Source organism: Larus michahellis, chromosome 10 (genome assembly GCF_964199755.1).
Source record: "Larus michahellis chromosome 10, bLarMic1.1, whole genome shotgun sequence".
Taxonomy (NCBI): domain Eukaryota; kingdom Metazoa; phylum Chordata; class Aves; order Charadriiformes; family Laridae; genus Larus; species Larus michahellis.
The window spans coordinates 21987070-22003106 of NC_133905.1; the positions used below are offsets into that span (position 1 = coordinate 21987070).

The 16037-nt window shown below is 39.5% G+C and overlaps 1 protein-coding gene across 1 annotated transcript in view; it reads left to right on the forward strand.

Annotated features, from left to right (window-relative positions):
• SYN2 (synapsin II) overlaps positions 1-16037 on the forward strand; it is a 195463-nt gene that overhangs the window by 144845 nt on the left and 34581 nt on the right. The window contains exons 6-9 of the mRNA XM_074602556.1: positions 657-719; positions 3130-3272; positions 8570-8644; positions 12678-12780. Of these exons, the coding sequence (XP_074458657.1) occupies positions 657-719; positions 3130-3272; positions 8570-8644; positions 12678-12780 (384 nt within the window). The remainder of the gene's footprint in view (positions 1-656; positions 720-3129; positions 3273-8569; positions 8645-12677; positions 12781-16037) is intronic.

Sequence of the window (16037 nt, forward strand, 5' to 3'; positions counted from 1 at the left end):
CTGGTTATTCACAGAACTTTCTGAGAGACAGAACCGTTATCATTTGGTTGAATAAAGCATATTCATATGCCTTTGCATAGTGGCTGAATTATTACTTGCATTCTATGCAGAAGCTGGAGCCCTCCCCAGAGAATTGGGATATTCTGTAACAGAAGCTAGGATCTGCCGTTAAAGAAAGTTTTTTTGCTGAATTAGATATCGTTGCTTTCGTAAGTGGTCACAGAAAGAATTCACAGCCTTGCTAAAGAAAGGAAATCAAGGGGAAAAGAAAAAAGGTGATTAGTTTGACATCACTAATGATTATAATCTTGGAGAGTGTGAATTTATGGGTCAGAAAACACAATAGCACAACATAAAATAGGAAATAGCAGAAATTCAGTTTAAAAAGTGAAGTCCAAAGAAAGACATACAAAAAAGCTAAGACAGAAGTACACCGATTGTATATATTGGGAATAACGTAGCGCTCAGAAAACACAGACAGTAATTCATCAGCACACACAGTCTTACACAGAGGAATAACGTGGTCCAGTACCCCCATGGCAAGAACAGCTTTGGCTGCATTAGGGTCACGTTTAAATAATTTTCATAAATGGTGTAGCTTAATCCTGTAACTCAAGGTTGCTCTCTCTAACACGTCTTTTTTTTTCCCCCCTTAGCTCACAATGCCAACGTTTCCTGTTGTTGTGAAGATTGGACATGCTCATTCAGGCATGGGAAAGGTGCAGATGCTACTTACTGCATGTTAGGAGCCCGGGTGTTTGTCTAAAATAACATGCATGTTCTTTCCTTTCCTGGATATTTTAACTTTTCATTGTCCAAATTCTGTCTGAGATCCCGACCCTTGCCAATCTCTGATCGTCTATTATTCAAGAAAGCACCTCTCTTTAGGAAAATATTAAAACACATAATTTATTTTCACATCAATGCCTTTTCAGTTTATTTGTCCTATATTGGACGTTCTTTGAAATGTGCCGAGATGCCTTCTTGAAGCAGAACCTCATTTATTAATTTACTTGACTACAGTGAAACTATTTAAGAGTCAAGGTGTGTTTGCACAGTCCAACTTTTTGGACCCGGGAATATAGGAAGGGTTTGCCTTGGTTCTTTATTAGTTTCAGCTTGATACTGAACTTTTCTTCATTTCCTGCCTTAACGTATTCTCTGTGATTGTTTCATACCGCTATATAACTGCTGCTTTCTTTCTCCAAAGTAATTGCGTTTCAGTGGTGAGTACAGTTGTTTTGATATCACTTATCTCACAATGATGGTTCAATGGGGTAGGATTTAAATCCAGCTTTCATTGATATCAGTAAAAATTTCTAGTCATTACAGATTAACCACTTTCACTGAAAACACTTGAGTGCTTTAAGTGTTTTACTAAAACAAATCATCAGAGAATAGTTACATTTATCATCTTGAATCTCCAAAAGCTCCATGAGCATAATATTTGCCACTAGCGATAGAAAACTGATTTAATTGTATTTTATTCAGTAATTATGCAAGATGTACTGTATGTTATGGTTTTTTGCCTATGACTCTTTTGCTTTATTTCGTACTTAGTAAGTCAGTGGAAATCCAGCAGCCAATTTAATTGAGAGCAGAATTAACCACTAATGACTTAAACTGCGGTTTCTGTGGATGGCATGTGTGAAGTATTAGAATGTTTACAGTGTACTTTCAGTATTCACCTCTTGCTTAAAGAAAAGGGAAATAATGCACAGAAATGTTCAGCATATCAAATGTCTAGAAATAAATCTAGATTTTTTTAGCTATAAAATATTTAAAATCCTTAAAGATTAAATGCCAGTTTATTTGTAGTGAAGCGCCTAGTGTCAGAGTCCAAGTAAAGGTTCTCCTTGGACCCCAGCCCTCCCTAAAGGCATTGCTAGGAGTAGTGATGCCATCGGTCACAGTTAGTTTTGCATATGCTATTGAGTTTTCAGAAAATAAGTTGAAACCAGGCATCGTGTCTGGTTTTGTGGCTCTCAAACGGCAAATTACTCTGTATTGTTCTCCATCTGAGAGTTGAGAGCAAATACTTAGGCCTTATGGCTTCTTTTAGCCTCACAGACCCCATTTAACACGCAAGTCCCATCTCACAGCGGTGGCACTCTGGCCCACAGGCGCCCTTGTACCTACCAGGTGACAGTGGAAGTAACAAGACGCTGGGCTTGCAAGGAGTTGCAAACTCTCCTAATACTAGATAACATGAGAAATACTAATCCCTGCCTCCTTTCCTCACCTTTCTGAAATGTACTTTGGGTACAGCAGTGTGTTGTTGCAGTTCCAGTTTCCCTCTCCCATTTTCTGCCAGCCCTAAGACTTCTCTTCTGTCACTTTTTCTCCCCATTTCAGCCAGCTTCTTTGAAGTCAACCATAGAGATGTGCCCTCCCTGTCCAAAAGTAACACTTCTGTCCTCCAAAGTCTCCTTCTCCCTCTCCCCCTAAATCAATATTCTCCCCGTTTCCACTTCCCTCCTATTCCGAGATGAAAGTTGATTGGTTTATTACCATTCACCATCTTAGCCCAGTGTTCCACAGCTAGGAAATCCTTCTCCTAGAAAGCCTGGCTCCTTGCAGAGAAGTGGGGAAAATGAGAAAAGCTGGTTCCGCTGTCTTGATCCAGCTCTCTGTGCTCCACGTGAATGCACGCTCCGCAGAGTATCGTGAGCCTTCATCTCCGCCCTGCCAGGAGGTGCATGATGTGGTAGTGCACAGTGGGCTCCATGAACATTCAGTTACATGAGCAAGTTACAGAATCAACAAGAATTCTGTATAAGTTAGTGTTGCCTATTATCACTCACACCTCAAAAAATTCTAAAGCTTGCAGATCTAAAATTAAAAATCACCACTTAAAAAAATTGAAAAGCAAAATAAAATTACACTGTCTGGAAATTACTTTCTACAGATGAACAGGTAATATTTTGCCAAGAAAAATAGGTACTTCAGTGCAGGACTGTTACAGAACCTGGAAATCAGAGCAAATATCCAATGCCTTTTGCTTTTAAACCGATGCTGTCAAAAAGCATACTTCTCATGAATGCCATTTGCAACTGAATTCTGCATTTCATTCCTAATTGCTCTTTTTTCTTTTGTATATGCTGTTTACTTGTGGTATGATGACTACAGATCAAGGTAGACAACCACTACGACTTTCAGGACATAGCCAGCGTGGTAGCACTTACTCAGACCTACGCCACTACTGAACCCTTCATAGACTCCAAATATGACATCAGGATCCAAAAGATAGGCAGTAACTACAAAGCATACATGTGAGCCAAAACCTTATATTCTTTCATCCTTTTGTTTCAAAATTGATAAGCACCAATAAGATTAAGACCATTGGATGAGTCTCTGAGCTGATGCAGTGCCTCCATGATGACTCCATGCCTCCATTGTCATACTATCTGGAAAGGCAGTATTTTAGACTGTCTGCATTTATTAAGACTTTTTTTGAAGTTGATTGTGATTGGGAGGAGGAGAATAAGACAACAGGTGAGCCTGCCAGACTGGTTTTCCTGCTAACATTTGTGTATTTTTTCATTTAAAGAAAGGCACGGTTGGAAGGGGATTTGTTTTTATAGACAACTTGTTAAATCAGATTCTTTTGTATCTTTTCAGCAACTTAGGGTGAAATTTTTGTCTCCCTCTAAGGATATTTAGATGGCATTCATTCACACAAACCTGAATCTTAGCACTTTAATGGAACAAAGTACTCTCCTTTTAACGTAACACATGTAAGAAAAATTCTAATCTTGCAGTGGCCTCCACGTAAATAGATGAAAATCTCATCTAATTTTAGAATCCAGGTGTTTGTTTAAAGATCATGACTATGTAAGAGTCTAAAAATGAGTGTTTCCGTTTCACAGACAATATTAAGCTAGAGCAGCAAAACAGGTTCTCATGTAGTAGTTGAGCTATGGTAACCGTATTTATGCATATTTTTACTCTATTTCAATTATCAAGCAATGTAATCCTACATACCCTCATTTAATTTATGTTTTTAAGACAAGTTAGATCATCTCAAGTATTTGTTCCCTCATGCTTACCATTCTGAGGCAGGAAAAATATAACAAAACATAGATAAAAATACACATATGCATTTATATATGCACACCCACGTACGAGCACAAAGATATTTCTCTAGGAACTCCGGTAACATTGGAGGGACCAGCAGTTTCTTATATGTTGACATTTGTAAAGTACAGTCAAGTTCTTTATCAGTAAAAATGACTGAACTCCCAGCAAACCATAAATACTAAGAGAAGCAAAGGTTGGAGGAGCTGGGTTAAAGAAAATGCCTAAAATGCTTTAAAATATTAAAAGACAAAGTTAGCATTAAGTTTCAAGTAATTTAGAAGCAGCCAACAAGCTCTATGAGAAAGCAGAACCTTTTACCCAAGGTGGGGGGAAGGGGAAAAATGTATCTCCTTAGGTTGATACTGGAAAACCACATACTTTTGACTTCTCCCCCAAAGCATCAGTCACAAGATGAAAACTGTACTAGTAACTGCTGGCCTCTCCTGGCATACAACTTGAAGGGGTGTTTGAGAAAGAACATCAAAGATTAGGCCTTTCTAAAACAACTCAACAGTCCATCAGCCTCTCACTGTACCTCTGAGGGGCCTCAAGAAAGCACAACACACAACTGAGTGGAAATACTGTTCCCCAAGGTGAGATCCATCCAGCAGTATGGACCCTCAGTCCTGCTTTCTTCTGAACCCAGAACTACGTAAACTTTGCAAAAACAGTATGTTGGGAATTTGGGCGGTACACAGTGACCAAAGCAGAACGCTCAAATAGCTTGCGAGTATTGAGAGGTTTCTGGAATCCTTTGTTGGTGACTTTCAGTGTTCTTAGTGATGCAGGACAGAAACTCTGCAATTCAAGCTCCCTACAAAATTTTGGATGTGTTGGGTCTATTCCACCTCTCCCTATAGGCAATAAGAATCATAAAGTACAGCTTTTAGCCCCTGGCTTCTCCAGGAAAGTTAGTTCCAATTCTTCTTGTTTGTCTTAGGCTGCTGTTCCAGACTGTTGGCTTTTCCCAGCTTTAGCCCCATGTCTGGAGACATCCATCCTGCTTTTCCGAATAGCAGCGTACTCCCACACCCCAGGCGCACCTCTCTCCTATCTGTCCAAACCGTATCTTGGTCAGTCCCACTGCTTTCCCAGGCCACTTTTAGTGGTCTTAGTCCTCTTAGTGCTCACCCCTTAATGTCTAACCTTTTTCATTGTCCCGGATTCTCCCTTGCCCCTTTTATTCTGCTCAGCGCCATTCAACAGCCTTGTTCCCCCTCTGCTTCCAGTCACCAGTCAGCCTTCTTGCTCTATCTCAGACCTTTTTGTGCAACTCCTTCTGCCTCTTCAAGGCCAGGATAGTACTTGTCTCTCTTGGTGGTGCTTTGACAGGCAGATTTCTTGTGTAGTGCTGCCCATCTCTCCCCTCCTCTGTCGTTCATAATAAACAGAGTTGATTTGTCTCTGTCTTACAGCTCCCAAGTGGCAGAGTGGGGAGGAATAGGCTTAGGAATAAGGCTCAGCGCGTAATGGTTACAACACACTGCCAGATACCAGCGGTCAGATGTAATATCAGTAACTTGATGGTTCGTTCCCTATGGTAGAAATCAGACCACTCCGTTTCAGAGGAGAGCACCCTACATTTTTTTCTTTGATTTGAAATTTAAATGCTGTTCAGTCTCTTGAATAATTTTAGAAGAGTCAGCCATGGTAAATTTCTCATTTTCAAACGTAAATGTTTCTTCTTCACAGAAGAAGCAGTTGGCCTAAGGGACAGCAAAAATAAGTTAAAATGACAGCCTGTTCCTCCTACCTTTTATTTATTTTTAAGTTTCTACTCAGAAACTATGGGTTCATCCAAATGCTAAAAGCCTAGCAATCGTTTTTTCTCTAGATTCTTTCGTGCAGTTAAATCACACCAAAAAGTGAAATACCAATCCATTGTTACAAAGCGTCATGAAAAGGAGAAGATTTACCAAATGTCTGTAAAATTCTTCATATGCATACATATACATTATATCAGTAGAATATTGTTTTACAGCTGGTTCTCATTTTGTTCTGTGACACAGGAACAGAGTACTTAGAGAGCCACCACAAAAAATACCAGCTGAACATTTGTTTTTGTAGTTTAAAGAGAGTTATTAAGAGCTTCAGTTTTATAATTCTGTGGGAAATTGTGGTATAAGTGGATCCATGACTCACAAAACACTGGTGCTTATCATCTGTCAGTAGAGATTATAGCCAAAATGCAACATTGGATCCCTCTAAATACCGCAGCTCCTCCAAACGCTTTGTGACGCATACTTAACTACACTTGGTACCATTACAGAATTCATCTGACTTCAAGGAAATAGACCTAAAAGGGTCACACACGATGAAGAAAAACAGAAATACAAAAACACTACATCTCCATCTTCTCTCCAAAAGCAATACTCTGAATCCATAACTGAACGTACTTTGATCAAAAGGTCCGTGAAACAAAAGTAGAAGACAAAGAAAGTGCTATGGAATCAAAGCACTGAGCAGGCTGCCTACACAAGAATTGTAGGTAGACATTTCTACATCTTTTTCTGGTGACAAGTCCTGGTCCAGCCAATGTGGATTGCGTACTTTCAGTGGTACTAAATAAAGCAGAAAGGTGTTGGAAAAGGGGAAGCTCAAGTTACTATGAATTGTTTTTAGTAATCATAACTCGGTTTTCCCCAATTTAAAACAGTTCTTCCTTCTTTGCGTAGACCAAATCAAGTGAAAACATGTTAAGCCTAAGTGTAAAGCACTTAGAAGTGTCAGGAGTTGTTTTCTATATTATTCAGTATTTATTAAAGAGAAGGAAATAACAATGTGAAAGACCCTTAGCAATTATCAGAACGGACATGAAGAAGGGTGGGAAACCTACGTGTTTCAGCAGAGGAAATCATATACGAATTACAGACATCACATCTAAGGCTTAAAGCGCCAGTTTGTCTGGTCGGGTCCTTTTCTATCACTTATCCATGGTCTAATGGAACCCCTGTTCCTTTGGAGTTCTGCTGTGTGACAGACTTAGCATCGACGGCTCCAGCCCACAAGCTGTTGAGGTCAGTGTCCATAGCATTCCTCTCCAGCCTCATCTGGTCCCTACAGCATCCATACAGCCGGCCAAGCATCCAGTGGTCACACTGCTTCACCTTCAAAAGGGGACCTTTCACGCTGTGGAGTGAAAGCATGGCTTAAAGCAAACCGTCTTCTCTCCTCTAGTCAGTAGTGCTGAGAGTACGTCAGTGCAGCTGAGAGTCTTGAACTAAATACTTCCTAAAAGTCTTCAGGACAATTTTTTGGGTATTTTTTTCTGACTTGGTCACATCTTGCTTCCTAAATGACACCTGAAATAGCACATGCTAATTAATGCCTTTGAGAAGTCTGCAATAGAGTTGAATCGAGATTTGTGAGGTGTTATCTCTCTGATGCAGAATGTGTGTACAATAGTAATCAACTTAAAATTTTTAATGTGCAAGTACACACTTAAAAATAAATATCATTGGAAAAATGAAGCAGAAATCACAAAAGAGCCTTATTACTGGGCAAAGTTCCCTTACGCACAGCACTCAACATGCACCTTCCCCTTCCGCTAGTTTCTCCCACGTCAACAAAGACTACGGCACCTTACAAGAACTGCGTGCTCTAAAATTCAGCTCACTTTCTGAGGCTCCCATAGAAGAGTCAACATTCCCCCACAATTGCTACTGACCCTCGTAATTAGGTTAATAGAAAAATGGAGAGAAAACTATAGCTGCTGCCTAATATACTTTTAATACCTTACAGATGTTCCTATTATTTTACTAACTGGAAACACTTTGTAATTTGTATCCTTAGCTTATTTCCCAATACAGCATTTAGATTTCAGAAAAGAGTAATCTTCCCAGCCCTGGTAGCAATCCTAAGGTTTGAGGAGAAAAAACTTTATATGATTTTCTTTTTTCTTAGAGGTCAATAAAAGATGGTGGGCTCAAACCTTGACATAAACTGGTTGGATTATATTAGTAAACTAGCAAAGAGTGAAAACTGGAGGACAAACCAAAATCCATCTCTAAACCAGAGCTGAGGTCGCTTTGGAGATATTAAAAGGATAGATGTGTTGATTTTCAAGTGCTGGGACCTCACTCTGCAGTGGTGTGGATTTGAAACGAGAAGCTGAAGCCTCAGTTGCTTGACATTTGCAGTAATAGTATGTTCCAGGCTACTCAAACCATTTATAACTGATAACAGCTTATTGCTAACACTTTCACTTAATCGTAATAGGCTTGGTTTTTTTTAAAAAAAGTCTTAAATGAATAAAGGGGGAACACAAATTTCACAGCACTGTCATACTTCATGCCTACAGTGAAGTGAGTATTACTGGCGATTGCGATGCCTGTTGGAATTCTTCGCGTTTTAGGTGTTCTGTTGTATGCTGCCAGATATGAAAAAGGTGTAAATATTGCTATAGTATTCATGTCAAAATCAGAGTCATTTAAGAGAGAACGAAAATGTAAAACCACTGCTTGTCTTTGTAATATTTTCCCCCTTTCAGGAGAACTTCCATATCTGGAAACTGGAAGACAAACACGGGCTCTGCAATGCTGGAACAAATTGCTATGTCAGATAAGTAAGTCGAGTCTCATGTAAAAGGTAATTTAAAAAAAAATTAATGGGATTTTATTTTAAATGCATTTGTAAAAATTCACATTGTTGATGTGCAATTCACAGTAAATGCACGTTTCCCATTCGTTTTGGAAAAACCCCTTTGAATTAGATGAAGGAACATGAGCCAGGCGTTTCCATATGACTTGTCTCAGTTAACTACCCCGAACTCAGTACCAGCCTGAGGGGCTTACGTGTGTCCTTGGGTTCCTACATCCCTGTCTGTACCTAGAAAACTACTGGAATTCCCTTCAATAAATTCCATTTTTCAGATTCAACTTACCAGTCATTTCCTCAGGTTCATTTGCCCTCTTTTACCTAACAGTCTTAGCTCGTGCCACTGTATTTTAAACTTTTCTCCCGCTACATTACCTGTTACAACCAAGCAATCTATTCTTAACTTTGCCTATTTAAATCGTATTTCTCTTTTCTACTTTCAATCCTGCTAAATTGCTTATTTTTCATTTTTGAAATTTCCACTAAACTGCACTGTGAGGCTTTTTACCCAGATGCTGGGACATACTGAAGCTTATTTCCCTCCTGTCATCATTCTGGCTCTGTACTTAGGTTTTACTGTACTTTTCTTTTTTTCTCCCATCCTTCTGCTGGCAACCTTTTGCAATCCAATCAAAAGCATTCTCCTTGCATCTTGATGCTCAGGTCTTCTGTTGACAGGACTCTCCTCTCAATTCCGCTCAGTTGCTCCAAGTTCCCCCCCGCCACCACGTAGAACTCTTTTCCCTGCAAAATAATCTGTGAGGCTTTTTGATGGCTATGAATTTTCTTGTGTTCAGCTTCTCCAAAGGTTGCTACCGGTGGAAGCTGAAAAACCTTTGTACGATAAAAATGTAATTTAAAAGGTGTTTTAAACTTCAACAGTAGTCTTTTTCAGGTGTTTTTGTGTTGTTTTTTTTTTAAGTCTGGAACCTATGACTTGATCCCTCTTACGAGCTGAGGGAGACAGAGGAACTGAACCATTGCCTGCCCTGAGAAAGGTGAAAACAACTAAGCCGGGAATTACAAGTCCCTGCCGTCCAAGCCCTGTCTAGACTGTGTCCTCACTGATCTCCCCTCTGGGGATGGAGTGGAGCCACAGTATTTTCTCTTTCTCATTCCCCTCCCACCTTCCTTTAGAAAGTGAGGTTATGTGTTCACGGAGAGGGAAAAGAAAGAGTGCTTTAGTGCGTGTAATTACAGCCCATGAGCTATTCCTCTGTAAAAACACAGGCACTTTAGTTTTGCCATAAGGAAAACTAAACACTATCACGTATGGGTGATGAGTATGAAATGCTAACCTTGCCTGCCTACCTCACTGTAAATGCTCTCTGTGCTTTGCTTCTGCTTCCATTTTTGAATGTAAGATAATTAGAGCATAATAGGTATTTTCTCATTAAAAAAAAACCAGACCACTACCCAACAAAACAAAATTTCTTCCATGCTGCTGAAGACAAAAGCATAGAAAAGGTGGATGTTTTCTCATAAGAGAAGGGGGTATATATCCCACAGCCCCACTTTTTGTTTGATTACACCCTGAAGTGCACAAAGCAGAGCAAGGAAGAGAAGGGAAAACTGAAGTTTTCAGAAGAGCCGAAGTAGTTTAATGGCATACCAAAAGCAATCAACTCTGACGCATGTGCATTTCATGTGTAATACATCCCATGAATTAGGAAGAAGTGTTTCGAAAGCACTGCCTGAGTTGACGTTGTTGACTGAATGCAAATCTTAGTCTAGAAATTTAGAAAAGAAAGAAGCATGTGGCACAGTAACGGACAATAATGAGGCAGAGAACAGCCCATTTCAGTCTCACATACTCTTATCAACCCCTCTGTTTCAGAGAGGCACCGCTCCCTAGGTGGGACCAGAGTAACGGAGACCTGTGCTAGTTGCGCACACCTCGGCTGGCACACCAGCCAGCTCACGTCAGCCACGTGAGGAACGATACCTTGTTATCTCTCAGTTCTAAGGCTGCACGTTATATTGGCTCTGGGAAAAAAGGCACCGTGACCTCTGACAAACCTAATGTGCGAGCCTTGGGTTTCAAACACAACAGGCTAGGCCATCCAAGACCTCTCTTTTCAAATGTAACTGTATTTTTCCAGCTCTGTGTTTGTTGCCAGAAGACAGACTATTAAAAATGCTTTCATAGATCTGATTGATGTTTTGCTATTTTAAAGAAAATGTCCTCATTTTTTTTTTTCATATAAAGTCCAGATATTTACTGCTAAAGACAAGTTTGCTGTCCTCCTGACTTTCTAAGATACATGTTGGTATTTTACAGCCAAAAAAATGTTATTTATACGCAAGTGCATGCAAGCAGTCCAGTCAGTCAGTGCATCTACAGATGTTGAAATTGTCAGGCATCCAAAAAAACCCTCTCCTTTTGGACAAAAAATATGTTTCTCACAGGAAAAAAATTATTTTAATTGCTAAAATATTACCATCAGGATTTTTTCAAACAGTTGTATCAATTTCTTTGTATTCTGGTTAAAAGGAAAACTTTTCCACTGGAACAGAGCTTGATATTAGAAAACATAAAGAATGTGACCTAATGAGTTTACTTGGAAGGGATACTATTACTGAAGATATTTATACATGAATAAAACTCTCAGCCCAACAGCGAGTTTCCTTTGATCCTGCGATGAAGTCAAATGCTATGTTTATTACATCCAGTTTTTTGCAATGGAAAATACTATGATGTGGCAAATCTATCATCATGGCTTAAAGGCTGGAGCAGGAGGGGGTCTGTAAAAGGAAATAGCTCTCGTTTATACTCAAATGCTAACCAGTGAAAGAGGAAAAAGTTTATGATAAATGGCTGCTTTAAAACTGTTTGGTTTTTTTAAGCAAAACATGTCCTTCAGTTGGTGGAACTGCGATCACTGTTCTGGATCACAGGAATTGCTTCCCTTTTTCTAGAAGGTCCCACTTCATTCCCTTGTTAATCGGAAGATCTCTCTCTTCATAGGATCGATAAAGCTCTTCATGCAAAAAAAATTAATCATATTACTGCATGTAGAACGCGTAAACTGCCCGTTCCTCAGTCTGTATTTCTTACAATGAGGTTAGAAATGAAATGGAGGAGTTCTTACATTCAATACTGTGTGAAACACTAGCTTTTTTAGGAGTTGTAGAATTCCTCATGATTCTTTACATTTCTGTTGAATTTTTACTGTAGTTGCCTATAACCCTACATGAAGAACGTTATCCTTGTCTGCATGCTGCATAAGTTCTACGTAGTGTCATACGTCTGTTTCTCTCGCATCGTCTTAAGGGTTATTTTGTCTTGATTCTTCTTTTGCCTCATTCAGTGATGTACCTAAGAAGCTATCATTGCTACTGTGCAATACAGTTGGGGCTGTAATTAAAGACGTAGGTGCTCGTTCTATTTTTTTCTGATAAAAGAATAAAACCCATCCATAATTAAGTACACTACCAAGCATAATAGGCCAGAGGATTGTCACACCTGGATCTCCGCACAGATGCACAAGTTTGAATTTCACAGGAAAACAGAAGCCCTTTTCCCTACTGTCTAAAACTCCTTGGCGTCGCCGAAGCCACCAAAACTGGTCGGGTGATAAATGCGGCTTCTGTGGAGTTCTCACGTAAAGTACAGCCACAGGTGGCAGGCTGGACTGGCACGGGGGCACTGGAAGCGCAGGATGGGGTACAGCTAAATGCTCTTTGTGCTCCAGCAAATCTTATCTTCAGTTCCTCGCAGTTTAGAGCAGACACCTGTTTGGACCAATATAAACTGGGACGGAATCCAGCATAAGACTAGGTCAGGATAGAGAGACACAGCTTCTCTGGATTCTGCTGGGAAAAGTAGTCAGGCCAGTATGTCTGAGCTACTGTTCTGGGAAATACAAATTCAGTAAAACTGACAAGATAGTGAAAATTCTGAATTTAGAGCAAACGTTATATAAAATACATGGTTAAGCCTGTAGGAAAACAAGAGCCTGATGAGATACTCACAGAAAAAAATTCTTTTTGTGAAACAGGTACAAGCTTTGGGTTGACACCTGTTCTGAAATATTTGGTGGTTTGGACATCTGTGCGGTCAAAGCTGTACATGGAAAGGATGGAAAAGATTATATTTTTGAGGTAAGCAATCCTACTTTTTTCCATATATGCTTTTATATATTACAAACACACAAGTAAAGAACATTTGTGATAGTTAGGCACTGGCCTATTTGTGTTTCAGGAAAGGCTGTGTATTTTTGAGCAATGTTTAGATCATAATACAAAGCCACACGTCCAAGTTAGTGGTAACACTTGCTGGAAAATGTAACCATATATATGGTAATGTCTTTTAGTGTTTGAGGAAATGTACACAAACTACAAAACAAAACCAAATGTGGATGTCACATTTTCCCAACCCTTATGATTTCTTTCCTGAGCAGGCTTACCAGTTTTTCCTGGAAGGTTTATAGATAGCACTATCCCAAGGGAACCCCAACAAAATTATACCTTTACATGGAAAGGGAAATTAAGAATGAAGTGGAAACAACTTTACTTTTTTCTTGCCTAAATGTTACCTCTGATTCCTCATGAATCAAAAGTTTTTGCTGTAGATAATTTTTAAAAGTTTGTGTTTCTCATTTACCTTATTATGGATAAATATAACTGTCTAGCCATAAAACAAGATATCATTACTTGCCTATCACACGATTCAGGATTTCTTCAACATCTTCCGTTCTTAGAATTTTATTTGGGAGATAGGCAAGGATCTTCAGAATCTCCTTGCTCCAAAAGAGGTTGATATTCACTAAAGCAAAAGTAAGAGTATTTTTTCTAACCTGTGAGAGTAATCGGAAGATTATGGACTGACCCCCTCTAGTTATTCGTATCCATTTAGAAGAGAAGAGCTTTGCAGAAGTAAAAATCTTTGTTTTGTCACGGTGTTAAACAGCTCTATGAATTTTCTTCTCTTTTCACAAATTTATTTATTGCTATTGCAATTGCTAATAATTCCCGAATCAATCAATAGCACTTTAAAGGATTGAGCAGTTTGCAGCAGTAAACCTTCAGCAAAACAAACAGAATTCATCACTCCCTCCTGAGAAGCTGAAGAAGACGTCAAGAAATCCTGTTTCCTCGGTCCGCCGGGCCAAACCAGAACTGAATGTGTCCTATTGTATCAAAACTCACTGTAGCATGCAATTTAGGATTCCATACTAAATCTCTTCTGTTGCTCCTTCATATAGTGCAGCCCTTCCCCCCCGCCGCACCCCGGGGTTCCTGTTACATCTGTAATGCTGCACCCAGTGAAATCTGGCTGAGATTTGAAAGAGTGAAAAAAAAGTATTTTCCTGAAAACAGACTACTCTGTCTTGTGATGCTACGATATAGAGGAAATCCCTGAACATAAGCTTTGTCATGTGTGCTACATCACAGCTTGGCTGTGGCCATGGGTGTATCTCGGACATTGCTGCTGACAGGGAAGGCATCGATTTCTGCTCACAAGCAAGCTCCTCTCCAAAAATTGGGTTTTCAGCCTCCCATATGCCACGGAAAGCTTTGTAGGATACTCTGCAGCTCCCGTAGCCCCTAAGTGTCTCAGAGGATGGGCCTCGGCACTTTCCACACGCACCCATCTATCTAAATTCATTACATTTGAGATAGTTTATGCTGATTTGGCTGGCTTTAATCCAGCCTGAAAATTTATTGGTATCAACCCACACTACTTGGTCCCTCCTACCAATCTCTTTTATTCCCTAGTTTCTTTTCATCCTGCTCTTGTCTATGTCTGTACAACCATGTACAAACATGGTTGGACCTTTTCTGCTTCCAATGGAATCGAGATGTTTCCTTTATTTAAACGGTTGACACTTCTGTTGCATTCCTCAGTTAGCAAATTCCTGCCAGACCAAATGCACTGCGCTTTCATTCACCAAACTCAACTGTTTCCACCTTTTTGATATTGCACAGTTTTGCAAATTTTTGAGCAAAGCCAGCAAGAATCACCAGCCTCCACTGAAAGTCAGGTACACAAAGGAATTCCGGCATCAGGCCTGGGAGGTCTGGTGGGTAGGAGGAGAAGGGGCAGCAGTTATTTGAAAATGAAATAGCCAGTGCAAATTCTATAAAGGACCAACAGAGTACCTCATTTCCCACTTCTGGACAAATCCCCTAATTTTCCATGCCAGATACAGTCATACTTTTAAGCAAACAGAATTCTGAGAACTGCGGGATACATGAGGAACTGGGTATATAGAGCATTTTAAGTAGTGTACATAATAGATGTTGCAATTAGAAGAAACAGTGGATAGAAGCGTGATAATTCTTGCTGTTCTACAGAATCAGCTGAATTGTTTGGAAGATGGTAATGCTCATCAGCAAGAATATTTAGAATCCAGATAAGGCATTGAAATGTAGAATTGTTTGCAAAGTTCACATCCAACAGAACATCTGTAAAACTTAGGATCGTTTGCTACTAAACAGACAGCTTACATCAACAGTTATTACACTATAATTTTAACAGTTACTGCACTGTAATTCTGTGATACAATGAAGAGTGCAAGACCGTCTGCTCCAGTATAGGAAAAATTTTCACCTTTTGTGTACTTTCAGCATAGGAAAATAAATGTGTTGTAAAGCGTGTGCATACTGCAATCAAGAACCAGTAGCCGAGCAGCACAGTCGGTCCGTAACTACTGGGTTTACACTCCAGTCGCAGTCCCATACTGAAACCACTGCTCATGTTTTCACGGTGACTGCTAACACCTACTGCAAAACCGGAAGCTTCTGTATTACTGACACTTTCATTTGGCAGATGCGATCTGACAAGAAACGTACAAACTTCCTAATGTATGAAAGAATGTATCCAGATATGTTCTTCCTGATTTTTCAGTTTGAACATTCAACCGGTGTAACCACCAACAGGAATGCATACATGTATGTCATCCAGCTTCAGAGCAAATGTGAATTAGGGTAGAATTACACTAAGTATCCTTCATATACTCAGCGTTCTAGACAGAAATCAGCTTCAGGGGATTCTCTGTAGTAAGGTTGGGAGAGCAGCATTTTACAGGAATAACTGCTTAGTACATAGTACATGTTTTGACGAAGGTGTTCAACAAGAGCTTTAGGACATGCATAATCCAAGACAATAGTTTTAAAATACCTACAGTGTATAAGTATTACATGTAATAGCTCAACTGCTTGCAAAAATCCATTCTAAACTAAGGCTAGAAAATAGAACACGTAAATGACTTTTCATGTGACTGTTTCTGGAAGGTTATTAAGTAATTTCACATTGTCCTTTCCTTTCCTTTTTTATCCTGTAGTGAAAATTTTATTATTTTAGTGTTGTCGTCATTCAACTGCTTTGTGATGGTTATTTTGTCATTCCTTGGTTT